This window comes from Monodon monoceros, unplaced genomic scaffold, assembly GCF_005190385.1.
Source record: "Monodon monoceros isolate NGI ecotype Baffin Bay Population unplaced genomic scaffold, NGI_Narwhal_1 Super_Scaffold_5, whole genome shotgun sequence".
NCBI classification, from domain to species: Eukaryota; Metazoa; Chordata; class Mammalia; order Artiodactyla; family Monodontidae; genus Monodon; species Monodon monoceros.
This window is the reverse complement of record NW_021703782.1, coordinates 111,082,708-111,104,914: the sequence shown is the minus strand read 5'-3', so window position 1 is coordinate 111,104,914 and position 22,207 is coordinate 111,082,708. Positions and strand designations below refer to the sequence as shown.

The 22,207-nt window shown below is 58.3% G+C and overlaps 1 protein-coding gene across 3 annotated transcripts in view; it reads right to left on the bottom strand.

The window, feature by feature from the left end:
• Positions 1–72: 72 nt before the first annotated feature.
• Positions 73–22,207, bottom strand: part of VAV2 (vav guanine nucleotide exchange factor 2) — a 177,849-nt gene continuing 155,714 nt past the window's right edge. Inside the window, exons 15-28 of one of the 3 annotated variants that reach the window (XM_029202502.1) lie at positions 20,420–20,529; positions 19,219–19,320; positions 18,778–18,866; positions 16,193–16,209; positions 15,303–15,324; positions 14,149–14,276; positions 12,790–12,864; positions 11,457–11,509; positions 10,040–10,156; positions 7,376–7,463; positions 6,161–6,284; positions 5,291–5,377; positions 4,095–4,249; positions 73–320 (exon numbers count right to left, since the gene is read on the bottom strand). In XM_029202502.1, coding sequence (XP_029058335.1) covers positions 273–320; positions 4,095–4,249; positions 5,291–5,377; positions 6,161–6,284; positions 7,376–7,463; positions 10,040–10,156; positions 11,457–11,509; positions 12,790–12,864; positions 14,149–14,276; positions 15,303–15,324; positions 16,193–16,209; positions 18,778–18,866; positions 19,219–19,320; positions 20,420–20,529 — 1,215 coding nt within the window. In that variant the 3' untranslated portion in view covers positions 73–272. Of the gene's footprint in view, positions 321–4,094; positions 4,253–5,290; positions 5,378–6,160; positions 6,285–7,375; positions 7,464–10,039; positions 10,157–11,456; positions 11,510–12,789; positions 12,865–14,148; positions 14,277–15,302; positions 15,325–16,192; positions 16,210–18,777; positions 18,867–19,218; positions 19,321–20,419; positions 20,530–22,207 lie in introns of all 3 variants that reach the window. The other 2 variants (XM_029202500.1, XM_029202501.1) reach the window with 2 other exon arrangements.

Here is a 22,207-nt window from a genome sequence, read left to right as displayed (position 1 = left end):
CCTCTACTCGGCACTCTGGTGGTGGCGGCCAAGCAGGGCTGGCCCAGATCTCCTGTATGTACAAGTGGCGTACCCAGGACAGGCCACCAAGGGCAGGCTGATGGTGGGACGGATCACATGTAGGGTTCTGAACACCCTCCCCATCCCCATGGGCTGTTGAAGACTGGAAGGTTGGCGGGCATTTCCCCTCTGAGTCTCAGAGCTGGAGACAGGCTTCAGCACCGGAGCGACTCTTCCAAGAAAATCGGCGAGTCCTGTCCGCGTCCTTGCTGTCACTGGATGCCCTCTTCTTCTACGTACGTTGAAGGAAACCAGCCGATCTGAGAAAGATGACAGACTCACGTTAAGAGTGTGTGAAGGGTGAGGGCAAGTGGAGGTCTGTGGAGGTGGGCGATTCTTTAAGAGACTGGCCTCCTAAGGCAGGCCCACCCCCAAGAGAGGCCCTGGAGAAGAGGCAGAGAGCCTAGCGGAGCCGAGGCCCAGGAGCAGGGGTGACCCTGAAATGCACCAGCCCAGAGCAGTTCAAGGCGACCTGCCCGCCAGCTAACTGCCCGCCAGCAAACAATTAAATCCTCTCTGGAGGAAAATAACATAATCCAGAGCCTCTATGGTCTTTTATACGCAAGCTCGGCATTTAATCAGGAACAAGTGACAGAAACTAAGAGAAAATGCAGACAGCAGAAACCAGTCTACAGGTCATCCAGATACTGGGGTCATCCATCAGGAGACGTAAGTGACTCTAACCTGTCTGTTTCAGAAAACTGCTGAAAAAGCAGAAAATTTTCCCTGAGAACTGAGATCAGAAATCAAATGGAAATCCTAGAACTGAAAAATATAATGACTGAAGTTAAGAGCAGATTAGACAAAGCAGAAAAGAAGACTAATAAACTGGAAGAGAAGTCAGTAAAAAGTAATGAGATGGAAAACCAGAGAAAATGGATGAAACACACATAAAAATATTATGTGGGCCATGGTGAACAAGATCTACCATCCATGTGAACAGATCCCCAGGAGAAAAGAGAGAAAATGGAGCAGGTACACTATCTGAAGAAATTTCCAACTGATGTAGGACATCAAACCACACATTCAAAAAAATCTCTGCAAATCTCAAACAGAATGAGTCCAGAGAAAACCATACATAGGCACAGTATAGTCAAACCGATGAAAAACAAAGACTTTTTTCCCATGGAGCCCAGGGGGGAGTAGTGCAGACACTTCCTCCAAAGGAATCACCATAAGAATGCTGATGGACTTTTCTACAGAAATGATGGAAGCCTGGTGACAATGGAATGACATCCCCGAAGTGCTGGAATAAAAGATCTGCCAGCCTAGACCTCTAAACCCAGTAAAAAATACCCTTCAAAAATGAACTCAATAAAATGGCTCACAAAAAGGAAGCAGGTCTCATTGGAGAGATGACGGGTTGCTGGGGGAGAATGACCAAGCGGAGAAGAGAAAGCTTTTCCTTACAGTAGAACGCCCACTAATAAGTGTATAAAAAAAGATAGAAAATCACTATTCTCCACCATGATAGAAATAACTGAATAGGCAAAATTCATCAATGAATGATAAGACTAGTAGGTGAAAGTTTGATGAGGAACAGCCTGTTTATCTGATTTCAAAGTACTGCCCTGCACATTACTTATCAATTACAGTAAATTCAGAGTGGAGAAACTTGGCAGACACCGCCTTAACCAAGTGATCAGAGTTAATGTCACAATAATGGGGCAAACAATAAACTTCTTGAAAGGACCCTACAGCCACCGAAAAAGAGAAAACATCCCCATTGTGGTGTTCCCACCAAAAAACACAACCTCGGTCTAATCACGAAGAAATATCAAAGAAACCTAAATTGAGGGATAGTCTACAAAAATAACTGGCCCATACTCTCCACATTGTCAAAGTCACGTAAGACAGAGAAAAGCTGAAGAACTGTCCCAGATTAAAGAGAGTTGAGGGTCATGGCAAGTAAATGCAATTCATGATCTAGGACCAGGGGAAAATAACTAGAGAAGACACTATTGGGACAGTTGTGAAATCTGAATATGGACTGGGGAGTAGATAATTATAGCAAAGGGAAATGTCCTTGATCTTAAGAAATACACACTACAGTTCTTTAAGGGTAAAGCGCTATGATTTCTGCGATTGATTTCCAAATGGTTTAGAGAAAAATAAGTGTGTACACACACACACTTACAGAGCGAGAGAGAGGGAGAGAAAGCAAATGAGAAACCAAATGAACAAACCATTCTTAATTGGTAAATTTGGGCATATGGGAGTTTTTGTAGGACTGCAACTTTTCTTTAAATTTGAAATTATATCAAAACAAATTACAAATATTTTATAATGAAAACATTTAAAAAAGAAAGTGAAAGAAAGATGTGTTCAGATCCAACAAAAACTGAGAATCTATAAGTAGCAGACTTGCACTAAAAATCATACTAAGAGGGAACTTCAAGCACCAGGAATGTGGTTTTGATTGTGTGTCTAACAATGCAGAAAGAAATGAGGAACCCTGGGAAAGGTAAAGAGGTAAGTTTAAATGAAAATTAACTGCTTAAAACAAAAATAATGTCTTACGGGGTTAAAAAATGTCAAATTAAGAAACATGACAACACCCGCCCAGAAGTTGGAAGGAAAATGAATACAGTCAAAGGGCGTCCGGTCCTTGCATTGTCTGGTAAGTAGTGAAAGTACTAATTTAAGGTGGTCTGTCAGAAATCAAAGTGTACACTGAACCTCTAAGGTAACCACTTAAGTAACAGGAAAAGAACGTGTAACTAACAAACTAAGCAAGGGGGGTGAGAAGTGGAATAGAAAAACTGACTAATCCGAAAGTCGGAAAGAAAGGACAACAAAGAAGGAATAGATGTGAAAAACAGAAAATAAACAGATGATACATTTAAATCTAAATATCTCAGGAATTACATTAAATGTAAATGGACTGCCTATACTGATCAAAAGGTCAAGGCTGTCGATCAGACTGGCTTGTAAAAGTCCATTTATAATAAGATTTTGTCATCTATCTTAAATGTAAGAATACAGCAAAGCTGAAAGTAATACAGGAAAGAAGAAAGTATGCCATGCAAAACACTAATCCCCTCAAAAAGCTGGTGTCTCTCAAACAGCGGGAAAAGCAGACTTCACAGCAAGAAGAACTGCGACATTTCATAACAGGGTTCCAGCATCAACAACAGGAATATCTAGCAACACTCTAAGCCAGTGGTTCTAAACCTGAACGTGGCATCAAAATCACCTGGGAAACTGGCTGACAGCATGACTGGGGTGAGGGCCCAGCTCCAGGCGCCTCTTGGCACTTTTGAGAGCTAGCAGTCCCAGCCCTCTAGGTGGACTGCCTAGGACCCAGAGGCCTCACACTTCTGAAGGGCTGTCAGATGGAAAAAGGATCAGACCCAAGGGCCTCCAAGGTAGAGGCAGACCAGTTCCTTCCACCCAGCAATGGAATGGTAAGTGACGGGAGCCAAGTCTGTGGGCAGCTGCAGCCCCTGCAAAAACTGGACGTTTCCTAATCGGTGCTTTGTGGAGCCCAGGCACCCTGTCGGGTGACTGCCAATGGAACTGGTCAAAGCCAGGGGGTCCAGACAGGGTACCAGGATAAGGAGCCGTGGGGTTTCAGAGTCGCAGGCTGGCTGGGGACACTGTGTGTCCCCTCCCATCTCACCAAGGTGTAAATGGGGTCTTATGGAATGGCAGGAGCCCTGTGAGGACATCCCGACCCTACTCTCAGTCCTGCAGCCTCCCGGCCTGCAAAGAGGGTTGGGCACGTGCAAGGGACTTAAAGACAGCACCCAACGTCTGTCCTCTGCCGTTTCCACAACGGACCGTAAAATAGGACCAAGCACAGATACAGCGTCAGACAGGCCGGGGTCCAGATCTGAGCCAGGAAGTCGCTTCCTCACTGTGACCTTGGCTCACGGAACCTGGGGACACCCAACCTCCTGGGCGCAGTCAGAGGGCACGGGGTCGGGGCAAGGTGGTGCCGCGGTGCCAGCCTGCCGGAGCCCCACCTTCCCGAGCACCACAGGGAGGCGGAGCCCCCGTGGGGCCCAGGACCCAGGGCCGGTCCCACTCACCCGGCCGTTGGTCTCGCCCTTCCACCAGCCCTGGTCCCCACCGATGCGGCTGTAGATCTTCACCACGTCGCCTTCTCGCAGCGAGAGCTCCCGCAGGTCCCGGGCAGCGAAGTTGTACCTGGCCACGGCCGTGCCGATGACGCGGGGCGTAAACACTGCTGGAGGGAGACGGGCGGTGTCACACAGCTGCCAGGCAGGGCCGCCAGGGCTGAGGGTCCTTCGGGCCGAGCTGGGTCTCTCTCCCGGGGCCCAGCCCTGTGCCCGCAGAGGAGCCCATGGAGCAGAAAGGCTCTGGCGGGACAGACCAGGCTCCAATCCCAGGGCCCCTCGCTCCTCTGTGGGCGCCCCAACCTGTGGGCACGTGGCCCACCCGAGCTCCACCGTGATTAAGTCAGAGCCTCACCGCCCCACTGGGGGCCGTCACGGGCGGCGAGCGTGCCCACGGGGATACGAGCGGGTGTCAGTGCTCTGTCACAGCTCCCTCGGGGCCTTCCCCCGTGTGCCCAGGGCCTGGGCATCACATGGCCAGTGGACAGCTGAGTGCCCGCTGCCCAGCTCCCAGCCTGCAGTCTGACAAAGTGCCTGGAATTGGACCCCAGGGCACTGCCGCCCGACTTCCCTCGTGTCCCCAACTCCAGAGCCCAAACGAAACCGGAAAGCCGGTTGGACCAGCTTGGCCCGGGACCCAGGAGTCCTGACGGACAGATGACAATGGCCCGTGACGGGAGGGGCAGCACATGCGGCTGCTGGGGAGGGCTCTGCCTCTGGCAGTAGAGGGCCGTGCGGTCAAGGCCAGTCGAGACCTGTCCCCCTGCACCCAAGCCCCACAGGTCCTCCTTAGTGTCGCCGAGTGGGGCCCGCCCCGGGTCTACTCCCACCTTCACCCCGAGGGGGTCGCCCAGCTGTTTGCTGCCGCCAGACGCAAAGCTCCCGGGGAGCAACGGGGGACAGTGGCTGATGAGCTGGAGAGGGGTCGTGGGGGTGAGCATGGCAGGGGTGAGGGCAGCGCCAGGCCGGACTGTGTCTGCAGGAGCTGCGGCAGCCCTGCCCCCCGCGCCCCCGCCACTCCCCTCTGCACACACCCGCCCCGCCCCGCCCAGGCTGCGGGCAGCTGCGGACACTTTCAGGCCGGGGCCGTGGCCCGCCAGGCAGCTGGCGGCAGGCCGGGCCCCCCACGCCCCGAGCAGCAGAGGTACCTGGCCAGAAGGGCACGGAGGAGCCCTGAGAAGCAAGGCTGAAGCCCTGAGGACTGAGAAAAGAAAAGTTGTAGGAAGCGCAGGAAGCTGCAAAGAGGCGAGAGAGACTGTGAAAGGGGGGCCGGGGAGCATCCACATGCCGTCCCAGACGCGGTCCCAGGCGGCGGGGAGGGGGCCCAGGCCCCGCCCAGGGCACCAGGAGGGCGGCGGGACGGCGCGGGCCCTGGCTCCACCTCCTGCACCTGTTTCCTGGGCCACCTCCTCCCAGTGGGCGGACTCACGCGAGGATACAGGAAACTATTCGTGCAGATCACAGCCCCTCGCCCGGCACACAGTAGGTGCTCACTAAAGGCCCGTCGTTCCTCTCCTGGCCTGCTCTGCCCCCGTGGGACCCGAGGTCCTGCGGGCCCCTGCAGCTGGAGGAAGTGGGGTGGCTGGCTCCGAGACAGAGGCCTGGGCCGGATGCCAAACACCCTGGGCCCAGGCTGCCCCTGCCCCCAGCTGGCTCCCATCTGCGCTATGGAGCCCCATCTGCAAACAGAGGTACTGGCTCTGGCTCCCTCGTAGCTGGGGTCCCTGGGCGGGGCGGGGGGGGGATGCTGGGGCACAGGGATGGATTTGAGGACAGAAGGGACCTGCCCTGTTCCCTCCCCACTCTGACCTCCAGGCAGAGGTATCGAAACTCGGAGCAGCAATTCATAGCTGGCACCCCCCACCTGTCACGTGGGGCCGCCCTGGCACCCTGGCTCAGGAGGGTGCTGGTGAAGGGCTGGGGGGCCTGGGCCACTGCTCCCCGGGGTGGGAATAGGGAAGGGGCTCCTGGCCGAGGTCAGTGTAGCCCACCGGAAGCCTTCCGCGCATGGGCGTTACCTGGGGACCGGCTGGAGGCCCTAGAGGCCACGCGTTCCCGTGACTTGTAGGGGTACTTGAGCGTGGTGTCCAGCTGCTTGAAGCTCTCCTTGAGCGAGTGGCACTGGTAATACTCTACCAACTCCTGCAAGACGCACACACTCACTGCTACCTCCGCCTCCAGGCAGTCCTCCCAGATGCCCTGCCCTCCCTCTCCCACCTCCCCAGGTTCTCACAGGGGACTCATCTCCTTGACACCCGAAAACACCCCTCCTCCTCGCTGCCCCTCCTAGAACCCAAACTGGGGGCAGGGTGGTCAGTATCACAAACTTTTGATCCTGCAATTTCTCTCCCAAAAGTTTCTAAGGGAAGAGTCAGGGAAGAAGGCCGGGATTGATGGACACAAATGCTCCCTGCGACACTCTTCGTAATGGAGAAACAGTTGATACGCCCACACGTTCAACACCAGGGAAGTGCCTCGAGAAAATCCCAGCATATCCACGTGACCGAATGCCACGTGGCTACAGTGGGGCAGGAAGAGGGTGGTGCCCCTGGTGAGCATTCATTGTGTTGAGAGGTAAACTAAGAGTTGGGTCCAGTGTGACCAGGGGCTTTGTCTGAAAAAAGAACCTATAAACCACACCTAGGCTCTACTTAGAGGCGGTGGGGGTTCACCCTGAGACGAGAACATCAGGTTTGGGGGCAGACTGTGGATACTCTCTGTTTTACTGGGTGTGTTTCTGCGGCCGCAGTGGGCAGTCTAAGAGCTCAAATGCTCCAGTTAGATGTTCTCCGTGCACGGAACAAGCGTAATTTAGCAAAGAAACACCAGGTCCAACTTTAAAATCATTTTAAGAAGGACTATGCCTCTCGCGGCTTTCTGGCTGGGCTGGGACAGCTGGGGGTAGGGGCGTTGGAAGCGGATGGGCTGTGATGCTGGTGGCCCTACTGTGTCCACCACGGGGTTTGGGGGACAGCAGCCTGACTCGGGGGCCTGCGACGAGGCCCTCCCTGTCCCAAGGTGCCCTACAATCCAGTTTCCCTGGATCTTTCCCACACTGGGAAGACTCTCCTCCCCGGGGAGACGAGGGCCCCTGCTGGGCTCTCCCCCTCTGCAAGCCCGGCCCGCAGGAGTGGGTGCAGGGGGCCCCTCCTCCTCGGTGTGGCTGCAGTGGGGGACCTGGGCCCTCCTACCCCCCTCGGGGATGGGCCGGCTGGAGCTGCGGGATCACGTACTGAGAGGCTTTCAAATTTCTTGGCTTCGGTGATGTGCACCCAGCTGTCCTTCTCCACCACCTTGATGTGTTTCACCTCGTCATTGAATCTGGGCAGAGCACACGGGAGCGCCGGTCACTACGCGAGCCACACGGCCCCCGGCCCCCCAGGGGTCCAGGCTTATTGTATGTTTGCTGAGCGAAGACCCCGGCCCTCCGCCCACACCTCCTGCTCCTATGGCTGCAACCTCTCTCCCCGCCCCGGCCGGGGCCTGTCTCCCACCGCTTGTCCATCCATCCATCAGGCCACCCGTCTGAAGCCCAAACTCCCGGGTCAGCCAAGGCCTCAGGCCCCGAAGCTCCCCTCCTCTCCTCCATCCAGCGCCGCTGTGATGTCCTGCCCCGGATTCCACCTGTTCTCTGCACTGGGGACGTCCCCCTCCCCATTCCCCCATCACCTGGTGAGCCTTTCACAGCATGGTTTGTAAGTCAGAGGTCTGACCTTGGCCTGTGAGACCCGAAGGGAGCACAGCACCCTCACCCCAGCTGGCCCGAGGAGCTCTTCCTCAGACACGCCAGGCACAAGCCTGCCATGCCCTGGCACTGGCTGTCCCCTCAGCCCAGAATGCTCACCCTCTTGCCACCCTCACGACCCTGCCTTGTGTCCAGGTCTCAGTTCAAATGTGGTCTCACTGGAGAGCGTGCACCCCTTGCCTCCGGATCACAAAGCCACACAACGACACCACAAGTAAAGAAAACGACACGCCAATATCCCCTATGACGACGGAGGCATGAGTCCTCAACGCACTCTCTCCATATGCACATCTATAGACACCAACGTATAAAGAGGCCTTTACACCACGACCAAACGGGACACTCCAGGAATGCAAGGCTGCTTTACCATCCGGAAACCAGTTAATGGAATAAACAGTTGTTAAATAAGCAAACGCCCAGCTGGCCAGCCTCCTCTCCCGTGGGGCCTTGGAGAACACCCACCACTCTGTTTCTCCTGGATTCAAAGTGAGCTGAGCGTGTGCAGCCCCACCCCAGCTCCTTGGATAAGACCCGTCTGAGCCCCACTCCAGAATCCTGCGGGCCAGGCACCCAGAAGGTGCTCCACGAATTCCTATCAGGCGAGAGACGTCTCTGCCACTTCACTGCTTGGTGCTCCCAGTCTCTGCCACAGGCCTGCCAGCACGCCTCACGCGCCACTGATCTCCCAGGGCCCTACTGAGACTCTCACTGCGGGAGGCCCCACCTGCACTGGGTCACACACCTTACGACGCTCCCACCACCCACGGCGGATACAGCTGATCTCTGCTTGAGAGCAAGTCCTATGTACCAGGTGACCCAGGTTGTGCCCAGCTGACATTCACTAGACATCTGTCACTTTCAAGGCTGCAGGTGTCCTTTGGTTTTTGTATTTTAGAAAAGCCAGCGCATTTGTTTCAGGCCCAAACATTAGTGGGGCCTCTTGGAAAGCCCGTGGGGACCATCGCAGTTTGTCTACCTAGGTGGGGGTCTCGTCCTCAGTTCTGGCTCCTCCTAGCTGCCCAGATCCCGACCCCTCCAGCTTTTCCACCCCAGGGGTCCTCCAACAGCCATTCTGTACAGTGGGACCCTGTCCTGGATGACCAGGGCATGGCCATCTGCAGCCTCCCAGTAACGCAGGAAGGGGATGGGGGTACGTTCACGCACGTGCACACGCGCAGGCACGCTGGCCGGCAGCACGTGCTCAGGCCGGGACCCGCGCCCTGCTGCTGGGGCGCTCATGCCCTCGGCCCCCACTGGGCACAGATGCAGAGAAAGCTGATGCAGGGGGCGGGAGAACAAAAGCTGAGATGGAAAGATGGGAGTGGGCTGTGTGCTCAGGACCTGGGTGCGGCCCACTGAGCCCGGCTCCCGTCTGCCCCTAACAGCCAGAGGCGCTCCTGCATCTCCTACCGAGAGGGCCTCTCTGCTCCCTCGCGTTGGCTTCTGTGACTCGATACCAGAAGCACCCAGGCGGTGACTCTGTGGCCGTCCGGTGGCCTGGTCGCTGGGCCTGCCCCACCCCCCACCCAGCACCCACCCAGCAGACCCGAGGGGGCCTTCCCTGGATACAGGTCACCCTGCTGGGGGCTCTTGACCCCATCAAGGTCACGGCAAACCAGAACCCTCTATTCACCGGCCTGAGACTCCTGTCCAGTGTGTGTCCTGTGCCGATGGTGACCAATGACCAATCAGATTCTGTCTCTTGAAGAGAAGACAGAAGACCCACAAGGGGGCAGAGTCTGAGCAGGGTGACCCCAGCCCAAAGGCCACGGGCTGGAGCCCCGAGCTGGCAGCAGCGTGACTGCCCGTGTTCTCCAAGGCCACCTGCGGGGCCGCTGGAAGTCCCTGACCTCTCACCACAGGCCTGTCCCCATCCCTGAGCTCCTCTGGTCCCCACCACCTGAAAAACGCCAGACCAAGCCCACGGGGTGGCTTCGGGCAAGGCCGACGGCAGGCCGGGATCACTCACGCTTGTCCCAGGCCAGGTGCATTGTGCAGACCCGCTGACGCCCTTGCATCTCAAAAGTGCCCTGGCGTGGGCAACGCATCCCAAGGCCACACCCAACAAGCCCAGAATCCGGAGGGGGTGTGGGCTCCTTGGCTCGGAACGGCATGAGGGGAGGGGTCTCTCTGAGCCCCGGCCTCCACGTACTTGATGCTTATGGCAAAGCGCTCGGCCTCGGCCGGCCGCTCCCTGATTAGGTAGGTCCCGCTGGCGTGGGATTTGAGCAGGTTGTCGGTCTGCTGCCGTTCCATGTTGCCGGCAAACCTGGAGCAGAGGGGGAAACGGGGGCTGTTCACTGACACGGCTCTAATCTGCCGAAGAGCCTATTGGGACGTGAGGCCACGCCCCCAGGAGGAGGGGCGAGCAGTGGGCGGGGTCTGGAGGAGCCGCGCGGGGCGGGGCATCCGCGTGCCCGCTCACAGCCCGCACAGGGAAGGTGGCTGGGGGAGAGACGAGGACCCCAAACAGGCCCCAGACACTCCACCGCGGCCTCCACCCTCCAGAACCTTGGGCCTGCAGGAGGCGTTCAGGGTAACAAGACATTAGATCAAACTTCCTTTCCAAGTTGTCATTGTTTAATAAGCAGCGATAAACACAAACTGCTCATGGGGGGTTTTGTTCTGTGTCTAACATACTGGAGACCATCAGCATCTCCGTGGGTGGGTTTCCGACACACTGACTGAAAGCTTTTCTCGCCAGCTCTATGGAAATGAAGCCCACCCCGACCCCCAACCTCAAGAACAAAGCCTGACCCCATTTGCACCTCCCTGTCGGGCTGAATTGGGACTTTTGTAAACAGATTCATTAGAAAATTAAAGGTCTGTGCGTTATCCCATCAAGTGAAAATCACAGCTTAAGTCCTCCACCCTCCACATTAGGCCCAAATGCAGGGTGAACAGCGTACTGGAACAGACCCAGGGGTCTCAGAGACCCAGATGGGGCGGTGCCGGGGAGGCCAGGGACACCGAGGGTGCAGGCACATCCCACCACTGGGCACAGGGGTCCCGGGGTGGCTTCAGGGATCAACCCCAAACCGAAAACCACAAGGGCAGACCCTCCCGGGGTCGAGCAGCCCACTGCTCTGGGGCTGCCACAGGGCCAGCTTCTGCAGGGCCATGGTCACTGAAGGGCAGTCATTCTTCCAGGCAGCCGGTGAGCCAGGTGGCAGAGTGATAAAAGCTGGCCCCGAGGCCGACCTGCATCTGAGACTCGTACCTACCGCGTCACCTCCACGTTTTATTCATCAAACAGCCCCACTGCTCTCATCAAGCCCGTAGGAGCAAATACAATTATAATTTTGGCCTTAAATATACCTCCTTCTATATACTGGTATTTTAGACAAGGCTCAAGTAAGATCACATTTTAAAAAGGGCTTTGTTCTCCCAAATGTTAGAACCTGATGATCTGTTTATAGACGGGGAAACAGCGGCCTCGGGGTAGAGAAGACTGCCCCGGGGCTCCCAGCGATTCAGAGCCGAGGAGGGGAGAAGGCGGCCGCGTGCAGCCTGGCTCAGCTGCCCTGGAGACACGAGAGGCAGCCTGGGGCCCCCGCTGATCCACTCACCAGGGGTATGCGGTGTAGTCCATATCCCGGGATGGCGGCCGGCTGATGGGCGGCTGGCAGGAGAGAACATTCGGGTTGGTGTATCCCCAGGCACTGTCCACAGAGCAGGGCCCAGCGACGTCCTATGATCAATGACCCCGGGAGCCCAGCACTGGCTACCAGGACGTCTGTGGACTTAGGCCCAGAGCCACCGTCCTGGGAGGTCCCTGAGGGCAGCAGCCAGGACTCACCATCTCTGAGTAGACGCTCAGTGGGTCTGATCGAATGAATGATTGATTGACTGACCGAATGAATGAATATATAGCATCCAACTAACAGTGCAGTGTAAGGAGAAAGAGAGCAACCTGAAGGCGGCTACGACGGCTCAGCAGTGGACAGGAGCACACCCTATACCTCGCATCCCTTGCAGCGGATGGGCCGCAGCCCCAAGGACAGGCATTGGGCGGGCAGCAGCCGCTCTGCAGGTGGAGAGCCGCGTCTGCAGCAAACCTTGCGGCTCTCCAGACCCCGCGCTGCGCCCTCGCTGGCCTGACCTCCCCTCACTGGGCCACAGGCTGGGAAGAGCCTCCCAGACTACCTGTCCCTTCCCCACCCCATTCGCCATGCAGATGGGGAAACTGAGGGCCAGGGTTGGGAAGGGACCCTGAGGGACCCCCTGCCCCTCCGCAGGCCACCCAGTGAGTTAGTGACATTTTCTTCCTCTGCTGTCTGGTCCCTTCGACCTGCCAGCAAAGCCTGTCCTAAAATGCTTTCTCCTTCGACTGGGCAATGGCCTGCACAGAAGCACAGGCTGGGCGGTGGGGCCAGAGGCCGGGCAGGGCCCGGTAGGTGGACCGGGGCTCCCAGGGGGTCGGGCACCTGTCTGCTGCTCCTTCGGGAGAAGTTTCACTCTCTCACTTTTAGCTTTTTCTGGGGTGTGTGTGGGTGACGCAGTTGCTGGTTGACAGCTCGATGCCTTTTGTAACAGAGCAGAATTTGCGCCACAGTGCTCAGATGCAAGAAATGCCATACTGCCTCTTTTCTAAACATCGTAACATCTAGCTCTGAGTCCTTATGTTCGAGGGAGAAGACTTATAAAGTCCCTCCAGTGTGGAGAAAGGCGGCTGGTCTTTGGTCCATTGCACCTGCTGCAAAGATGCCCATTTTAGTGTTTTTAAAACAGCCAAGCCCTCCGAAGAGGAGGGATCCCCTGCCCCTTGGCCCTTCATCCCAGCTCCGGGGCCAGCTCACAACGGCCTGAACAAGTCCAGGGCGTCCTGAGTGAGGAGACAGCTCTCAGCACCCACGGCACCCTGGCCACCATGCTCCAGAAGCTTCCATGGGAAGTACTCACCCTTCCATCCACTGGACAGGGCTTCACAGACGAGCTAGGGAAGTAACCTGACTTCCTGGTTTGCACCAACCGACCCTGGGAGAGGACAGATGGTCAGGGCCGGCGGGGCCTGGCCTGGCCAGTGGTGGGGGGAGGGGGCATTGTAGTGTGCACTCAGCTTGTCCTGAGGAAGACGAGGGGAGTCCCTGAGAAGCCCAGCACAGCACCACCTTCCTGCTGTGACCTCAGCTGACCTCATCACCGTTTGGGGCGCCCTCACTTCACAGATGAGGACACGCTGAGGCCCAGAGAAGTTACACGGCTTGTTCGGCACTGGGACCAGAGCCCCCTCTCCTGGCTGCTGTTTCCTCTTAGCCACACCGGCCCTCCCCAAACTGTGAGGGGCGTGTGGACCTGGGGGTCTTGATAAAACACAGCACAGCGTGGGAGGGCCTGGGGGTGGCTGTTCACTCTCTCTGCTCGCTCTGCCTGGAAGACCCTCCCAAGGCCTTCCCGGCCCCCACTTTCACGTCAGCAAACCCAAACCCGATGGCCCTGGTGACAGCTAGGGAGGGGAACTGGGTGGCTGGGGTCAGCGCGGGGCAGACGCTGTACTGCAGACACCTTCTCAGCTCCTGAATCTCCAGTTACATGAGGCCGAGTCTGGTGCGATAAATCCGTAAGTAAGTACATGCTGACAAGGACCACCACACAACAACAACGACGGCAGTAACAGTACTTGGACACTTGAACACACGCACTATAGCATCCGCTCTAAGCAGGTCGCCCTGGTCACGCAGCCTGGGCAAGTGCCCCGGTTTCCTGCGGTACCACGTAGACCCCGTGGACTGGGGCTTGGGAGATCTCGGAGCAGCACCGATGGCTCCCCTTTCTCAGGCCTTATAATCAGAGCAGCAGGTTTCATGGCTCAGAGCCGTAAACCATCACATGGACCTGTGTCCGTGTTTGGGCCTCCTGGGGCAGGGCGGTGGGCGGGTCTCGGTCATGCTGCACCCCCAGTGCTGAGCAAGGTGGTGCTGGCCTGAACTGGGGCAGGTGGGGAGCAGGGTGGGCGTGGCATGGCCTGGGCGGGGCCTGGGGTGTGTGTGTGTGCAGGACATAACCCAGGCAGGAGGCAGACAGGGAAAGGGCTTGGACGCCAGGAGGACGATCTCTTCCGTGAGGGGATGCTGCACTCCTTACCACCTCAACGCAAACACCCCAAGACCCGGGCCCTGCTAACAGCCCACTCCTGTCGACCCCGATGGTCTCGCACCCCAAACCTACCCCTGCCTGGAAATGCAGGACCCTCTGCCTCTACCCTGGGGAGTGGGGACGGGGTAGCCGGGGGCCCGAGACCCTCCCAGGTCCAGGACCCACCTCCCACCACTGAGACTCAGGGTCGCCTCTCAGTAGCTCAATCACATCACCCGTCTGGAAGGTCAGCACCGGCTTCCCGGGGGGAGCAGGGTTGCCATGGTAATTCTGCATGGCCACCATCTTGGGACCTGCGAAGGACAGGGCAGGAGAGGGCGTGGCTCGGTGGCTTCGTCCTGGTGGCAGCCCACCCCAGGTTGACCTTGACCTCCCCGGCCTTCTCAGACCTCTCCAGACCTCTCGGGGCTCTTGGAAGCAGGCCATGGGCCTGGATCGCCCCTCCCTAAATTCTTCCCGTAAGGCTCCCACGTCCCTTTGTTACACATCGTAAGTAAACTATTTATGAGATTAACAGATTCAGGGTATTATTGCAGTAACGGCAACTTATTTTTTAAAGAGCGCTTTCTTTAAAGCGCTCTTTAAGCACATCTTTGGATGTGCCGTCATCCAAACACCTTTCGAAGCAGCAGCATGGAGTAGAAGACGGGGCACCCATCCTGTTAGAGGTAGGGGCCGGGTCAGCGACCTGCCAAGGCCACACAGCCACTCCGGGGCAGCCCTGGGCTGATGGGGGGGCCCGCCTGAGCCCCCCCCAAAACTTGTAGGCCTCTCCTAGACCGTGCCCTGCTCTGACCGGCCCAGCCCTGCATGGGCCGCGTCTGCCAGGCCTGGTTCCTGAAGCTGGTGCCCCAGAGGCAGCAGCATGGTTTCTGTTTTCTGTTTTCATGATTAGGTTGGACTCTGTCCGCAGCTCGGGCTGCCTCATACCTGGTGCTTTCAGTTCTCCTGCTACCCAACGCAGAGCAAGGGGGACGTGGGGGGGGACGGAGAAAATGGTAAAGTAACAGCAGCAGTGTCCCAGAGTCTGCTCTGCTCGGGGTCTCCGGGCTGCAGCTCAGGGCTTCTACTGGGCTGAAGGGACCCTGACTGTCTGCAGGCTGGGCCCTGGCCCCATGCCTGGCGCTGCGTCATCAAAAACTAAGGAAGCTCCCAGGGGAAGTGGCCGTGGAGGTGGGAGGGAGATGGGGCCGGAGGGCAGCACACACCCTGGGAGCCCGGAGCCAGGTGGCAGACACTGGGGCCAGGCCCAGGCTCGGCTCCCAGGGTGACCGCTGACAAGGACGGTACCAGAGAAGACCCAAGTCCCACAGACTCACCTGGCCCCGCTCCAGAGGTGTCCTGTGAGAGCAAGGACAGAGGATAGTGAGGAGGGAAGGCTGCCCAAGCATCCCACACCCCCTGCCCCCCACACCCAGAGGGAAGGGTCAAGGCAGGAAGCGGGGAGGGGGCCAGGGACACGTCCTGAGCGCCCACGGACATTTGTGATGGTGACAACCTATTTCCCTGTGTGACACGATTCTTACTTATACCCTCCACCTTTGTACCCCTCCGCAGCCCTGGGACATCCGTCCTCTTCCCCTCCCATCCCTTACCAGTAACTCCCACCTCCTCCAGGAAGCCTGCCCTGACCACCCCAGCCCAGGGCCTCCCTGCTCAAAGCTTGGGGTTTGTCGTCTCCGTCTGGGACGTGTCCTGCTGCATACACTAAATGTTCTGTCTTCCCTCCTCTTTGAGGGCATCTCTGTAGCCCACGCAGGGCCCAGTAAGAGCCCGTTACATGCTGGTTAATTTGACTGGACCCCCACGGCTGGGGAGAGAAACGACGTCCACAACCCATAAGTGAATTCAGTGACTCCGTCCCCAAGTCAGCTGAAGAGAGGACTCTACGTCTATCAGGATGGGGGGCAGGTGGGCAGACGCCTGTCACAGAGCTGGGCACCCACAGCCGCCAGCAAGCCACTGGGCAGGTGGAACGGGTGGGCAGCCGGGCAGGGGGAAAGCTATCAGGGCCCAGGAGGCCATGCACAGGGACCCATTTCTACTGACGACCACGAAGGAAAACAAAGGCCCCTCGAAACCAACAGGGGCTCTGCAAGCCGGCCTGGCCCCAGAAGCGTGAGGGCCGGAACGTTGGGTCTTTCCGACTCCAGGCACGGGGTGGTATAGGGTGCAGGGCAGCGGGAAGGGAGTGGTTTGGGGGACTCACCAAGTCTGCAGGAGAACCTGAAAAGGAAGCACATCGGGGTCAGAGCCGCTGGGCGCGCCCGCGTGTGTGAGCGAGGTGAGCTCCAAGGCCCTTCCTTTCAGACCTGGATTACGGACATGCGTGCTCGGTGACCGCGAAAATCTCTCGATTACTTCTGATGGCGACTTCTGAGCTCTGGTTTTAGGGGCCCCACGGGAGAACACGCACTGGGTATCAGACCCAGTGGCAAACAGGTTTTCCTGCATGAGCCAACTCTGCTCCAACGGCAGCTACTGCCTGATCACTGGACAGAACCTGGGCTCAAAGGGAAGGTTTCCACAATTGATTAGTGATGCCTGCCGTGGGCAAATGACAGAAGACGTGGTAGTCGTGCTACTCTATTTGTCAGCACCTCGGACATGGGACACCTCAGCTCATCAGATGGAAGGCAAACATTCTAAAGATTCTTTCTGCCTGCCCTGGGGCGACCCAAGGGGAGAACACAGCTCCAGGCTGGGCCCCGGCCATCTGACAAGCTGAGCTGCCACTCCACCACCAGACAAAACAAGCACTATAAGGGCTAACGTGTGGCTGATGTGACTTCAACACCGTCTAACACACGCACAGTCACAGCCTGCTTTGCGCAGACATAGGATCCGACAGACCCTGCAGATCAGAGGTTACAGGCGTCAGGCATCAGGCACGTGCCCTTGGGGGAAGCACACGCTCCTTAAAATAAAAGCAGGTGCCCACACGGGCTCTCAGTGACACGGGGAGGGTGCTGATGACTTCAGCTTTCGAAAGATGTGCAATAGCCTAAGTGGTAAAGCCTCAACTACACACATCATGAAAAACACAAAAACCTAAAAAGAGACAGGGGGCGGGGGCATTGCAAAAAAGGGAGAAGGCAGGTGATGGCTACGGCAGCTGTTTTTGCCTGGTGTGACAAAAACCAGGATCGCTTTCATCTCCCTTACTTTTCTCTATATCTTCTATGGGAAATGGGTATTTAATAATCAGAGGGAAAAGGAAACAGAAAGATTATTTAAAAATAAGAAAACTTGGGCTTCCCTGGTGACGCAGTGGTTGGGAGTCTGCCTGCCGATGCAGGGGACACGGGTTCGTGCCCCGGTCCGGGAAGATCCCACGTGCCGCGGAGCGGCTGGGCCCGTGAGCCATGGCCGCTGAGCCTGCGCGTCCGGAGCCTGTGCTCCGCAACGGGAGAGGCCACAACAGTGAGAGGCCCGCGTACCGCAAAAAAAAAAAAACAAGAAAACTTGACAGGAAATACACCAGAATATCACCTTTGGTTATTTCTTAATCTGTTCATAAGTGATAATTATTTTCTTCTTTTATTTCATTTCTCCTCTTTTTTTTCCTCTAAGTTTTTGATAAAGAAGTATGTTACTTTTAAGATCAGGAAAAAATGTCAGAAGAAATGAACTGTCCAGTCGCTTGACGCAAAGGACACATGGCCACAAGAGGGCGGTAGCCATGGGCGAAGCTGAAAAGCTGCGTCGGGGCCAGTCAGGGCCGGCAGCACCCTCTAGCCTGGAGGAGACTGGCAGGGTCGCTGAACTTCCACCGGGCCGGAGTGGGCTGCATCGGGCGGGCCTTGGTGGGGACGAGGGGGTCTGGGCTGACCTGTCGGACCCTCCTCCCAGATCAGGGCACTGGACCGGCAGTCACAGTAAATGAGGAATTAACAAACTCTCCTACTCTGGGCGGTGGTGTCTCGGGGGATGAGCAGGCCCGGCATGTTTCCCTGTCTACCTGGAGCGTGGTTAACCCGCTCTGAGCACAGCTCCCCTGAGTGTGGATGTCAGCATAACAGCCCCATTTCACGGGGATGTCGGAGCACCTGGGCCCCATGAAGCAGGGCGAGCAGCGTGGTGCTTGGCGGGTGCCCCATGCCCAGATCCAGAGCTCAGCCAGCCCCTGACCGTGGCGGCTTTGAAACCTTTCAGAACCATCTCAGGCTTTCCGGCGGCCCGTCCAGCTGCTCTAGGCTGGGCCCTCCCCCAACTCATCCGCCAAACCAAGACGATTGACAGGAGCCTCAGGCTTCCCCCATCTGAGGCAAAGGGGAGCACAGTAGGTGCCGTGCACACACGTGAACCATCTACAAACAGGGCTGTCGCTAAAGAGGGCCGGGCCTCTCCAGGGCGGGGGAACCCAGGGGTGAGGTGTTCCTCTGCGGTCGGAAAGCTCCATGCAACTGCCAGGAATGTTCTGTGCCCTCTGCGGGGTGGAGATTCTAGAGGCTTACAACTGCAGCACGGCAGGGGGTGCCCAAGAGGCCGAGAGAAGCCAGCCAGTATGCAGTTAGGAAGAGGGCTTTGCCATGGAATCCCCGCAACCACTCCGGCTGGGCCTTTTGACACAGTGTGACCCGGGGCCGGCGTCCTCCCCTCTCTGAGCCTCTGTTTCCTCATCTGGTCCCTGCCCCATGGGGTCACCATGGCAGGAAAGGAGAATGTGGGAACACTGCCAGAGCCGGCAGCTACGAGGGATGACGGGACCCTCGGCTCGGGGTGTGTCGTGGGACCCTGAGGACCAGCCCCCAGGGCCCGTGCCCCACGGGGAGGACGGGGATGGGTACTCACTGATCTTGCAGGGAGGGGTCACCTCCAGGCACTCCTTGTGTGCCCCGACGCCACACTTGGTGCACAGGTAACCCTGGTAGAAGGTGCCTCTGCGCCAGAGTGGGAGGGGGAAGGGGCAGGAGGTGAGGTGGACCACCAGACCCACCTTGCCTTCTGCCCCCCAGGGCATCACCCCTCAAAGCCCTGGGGCCCAGGACCCCCGCCCCGATGAGCAGCCTGGCTCTGTCATCCCCACAGGGGGCCCTGGGCACCCACGGGGACAGTCACCTCCCCTCCCGGCTGGATCCCAAACGTCCGAGGGCCGGCTGCCTCCCACACGATGGGATGTCTCCCCGGGTCCCTGGGGCCCAGCACAGCGCTGGCCTAGGGGTGCTGGGCGGCGATGGGGGCACAGGAGGGAGGCAGCAGCGGGCTCCCTCGGGGGCCGGGAGAGGGCCTCACCTGAGGAACATCCCGCATGCTCTGCAGTTGGTGGTCTTGTCAAACGTGTACATCTGGAAGCTGTGCTGGTTGGCGGTGGCTTTGTCGGGCTTGATGTTTGACCTGATGGGAGGGAAAGCGGGCTCCAGGTTCCCTGAGCCCCCCCGAAACGAGAGCCGCCAAACCAGCCGGGCTCCAGAACGCGGCCGGGAGTCAGGAGGCCAGGACTCAGAGCCAGGATCTGCCCCGCCCCCCGGGCAGACCCGAGGGGCCCTGACACCCCGGGGAGGATGAAGGGTCCGAGTGGGAGCTTTCGAGAACCTTCTGGGGTGATGGTTAAGGGCTGTATCTGGACAGGGCTTGGGTGTGGGCCGGTGCAAGCGTTTGTCGTGACTCAGCAAACCGCACCCAGGGTGTCACTGTGTGCGAGCCTGAGACATAAAGATCTAAACGAATCGTGACTTCACGACGGGCACCCTCAGTCGCACTGGCGTCTGCAATTCACGACAACACGCCCACTAGCAGGTGGCACCAGGGCTGGGGGACGGCATGCGACAGAGGGCAGCACAAGACGTGAACGGAGCAGGCCGGGCATTTACCGTGACGTTCTTTCAACTTGGATCAATGCTTGAAAATTTTCATGAGAACGGTGGGGAGAAAATTACAACCCCTAGAAAGCCTTGGGGCCCACCGCCTGGCCGCCATCTATTCTGATGTGTCCCACGCGGGACACCGTTGGATCCTCCCAATGATCCCAGAACCTGGACCCTCCCTTCGTGTGCATCTCACCAGGAGGCAGAGGCCAGGGAGGTGAGTGCACCTGCCCGGAGGCCCCCAGGACCTGCCACCCTGGCCTGAAGGTCTGATGTGGCCAGGTACCCCCATGATCACCTTTCTCTGTTGGGCTAATTGGGGTTCCTCCTAGATTTCATGGAAAAACAGCTCTGGGGCTTTTCCCCAAAGGTGACAATCCACCGGCCTGTAAGGGCCCAGGGATCTGGGTCACCGTGAGTCCATCTGGCACCATGGCCATTCCTGGCCACTCGCTGCCCTGCCGGTCAAGTGTGGGAGGCTCGGCCCCAGGGGGAGGGCCCTCTGGCCACTGTAGATTAAAGAGCGAGGCTGCCACGCGGGGGGAAGGGGCTGGCATCCCGGGGGGGGCGGGTTCCCCGAGAAAGATCCACGTGGCCTCCCACCCGCACCGCTGCCACGGCGGACTCACATGGCCATCTCAAACTGTTCCGTCCACTTCCTCTTCATGTCTTCCGTCTTGCAGAAAAACTGGAAGCCCTGCTTGCCTTGAAGGTGAATTAGATAGAAACCGTAGGACCACTGTGGGAGGAGACAGGGGACACGCTTGCAACGGGCACGGCTAGGTGCACACAGGTGCACGGGCACATGTACAGGCACACTCGTGCCCGGGCCTGTACGTGCACACATGTGGGTATGTGTATGCAGCCTCTAACGAGATGTCCTGGGACCCATCTCCGACCCCCTCCAAAGTGCAACCTCAACTGAGGTCTCTGCTGGTTTAGCCCAGGTCACCTCTAACGACCCGCGTTGAGGCGTTCACCTGGGGCCCCCTCCAGGACGCCAGCCCACCCACTTTCACTTCCTAAATGTGATGCCAAAAAAGCTCACTGGTCTGAATCAGAACAACAGAAAAAACCAAAAAAGGCAGAGGAGGTCATGGGCCTGGGGAGCTGCAGCGAAGTCAGCCCAGCCTTCCCACCCCTCAGCCACCACCAGGCCCGGCTATCACTTGGGGCTTCTAAAGGGGCCCGGGAAGAAGCGTCCGGGAAGTCTGAGCCCATCTGTGTTAGGAAAGGTGGAGGGAAAAAGGAAAAGAGGGAAGGAGGGAGGGAAAGAAGAAAGAGGACAAAGGGCGGCAGAGAGAGAACAGGCCAAACCCCAGTGGCTCTGAAACCACCCAGGTCCTTAACCTCCAGGGACCGGGAGTGGGTGGGGCAGGCGGGAGGGGGGGTTTCACTTGACACCCTTTGCAGCCGGCAAATCTGTTATCACAAATACATGTCTCCTCTTAATCCAGACACTGAGGGGAGGAAGGAGGAGAACGCCAGGAACCCAGCCCGGCTCAGGCCCACCCGGCTCCCCAGACCCCACTCCCAGCTCAGGGAGGAAGTGCCGGCATCGGGCCCGGAGGTGAGGAAGGTGGCGAGCACGTGAGCGTCAGGGGCTTACCATTTTCCCGTGAGACTAGGAAGCGCGAGGAGAGGAAAGGAAAAGGGGAGACGAGATCATCAAGAGGCCTGGCCCAGCGCCGCGATGGGTGCCGCAACCCAGGACACTGCCCACTGCCAAGTGCCCCAGGATGGGGCCACCATGGCGAGGGCCTTCCTCCCAGAGGGGCAGGTGCCGGGGCGGAACTTGGGGGGCTTCGTCTTCAGCCCTGAGCCTGGGAGGTGGCCTCAGGTCACTGCTTCTGGGGCCCCAGTGGCCTGTTTTGGACATCAGGGCTAGGCAGGTCACCCCCAATAGCTCTTCCAGGTGGCACCTGCATTCTACCTGTTAGCTCGGGAGTCCAGCCTCTTTTAGCCCTTTGGTGCCTGGCACCCACACCCAGCCCAGGGCTGCACACCATAGGTACTCAAGCACTGGGTGCAGAAGCAGGACTGAACCAGAGAGCACGGCAGCCCCAACTCAGCATCCACCGCCCCACCCACAGCACCCACGGCCCCCCCCCCCGCAGCCCTGGCCCCCCCCCCCCCCGCCACGGCCCCCCCCCCAGCAGCCATGGCCCCACCCCTAGCAGTCATGGCCCCTCCCTCACCAGCCATGGCCCCACCCCCAGCAGCCATGGCCCCACCCCTAGCAGTCATGACCCCTCCCTCACCAGCCATGGCCCCACCCCCAGCAGCCATGGCCCCACCCCAGCAGCCATGGCCCCACCCCCAACAGCCATAGCCTCACCCTCCAGCAGCCATGGCCCCTCCCTCACCAGTCATGGCCCCACCCCCAGCAGCCATGGCCCCACCCCTAGCAGTCATGG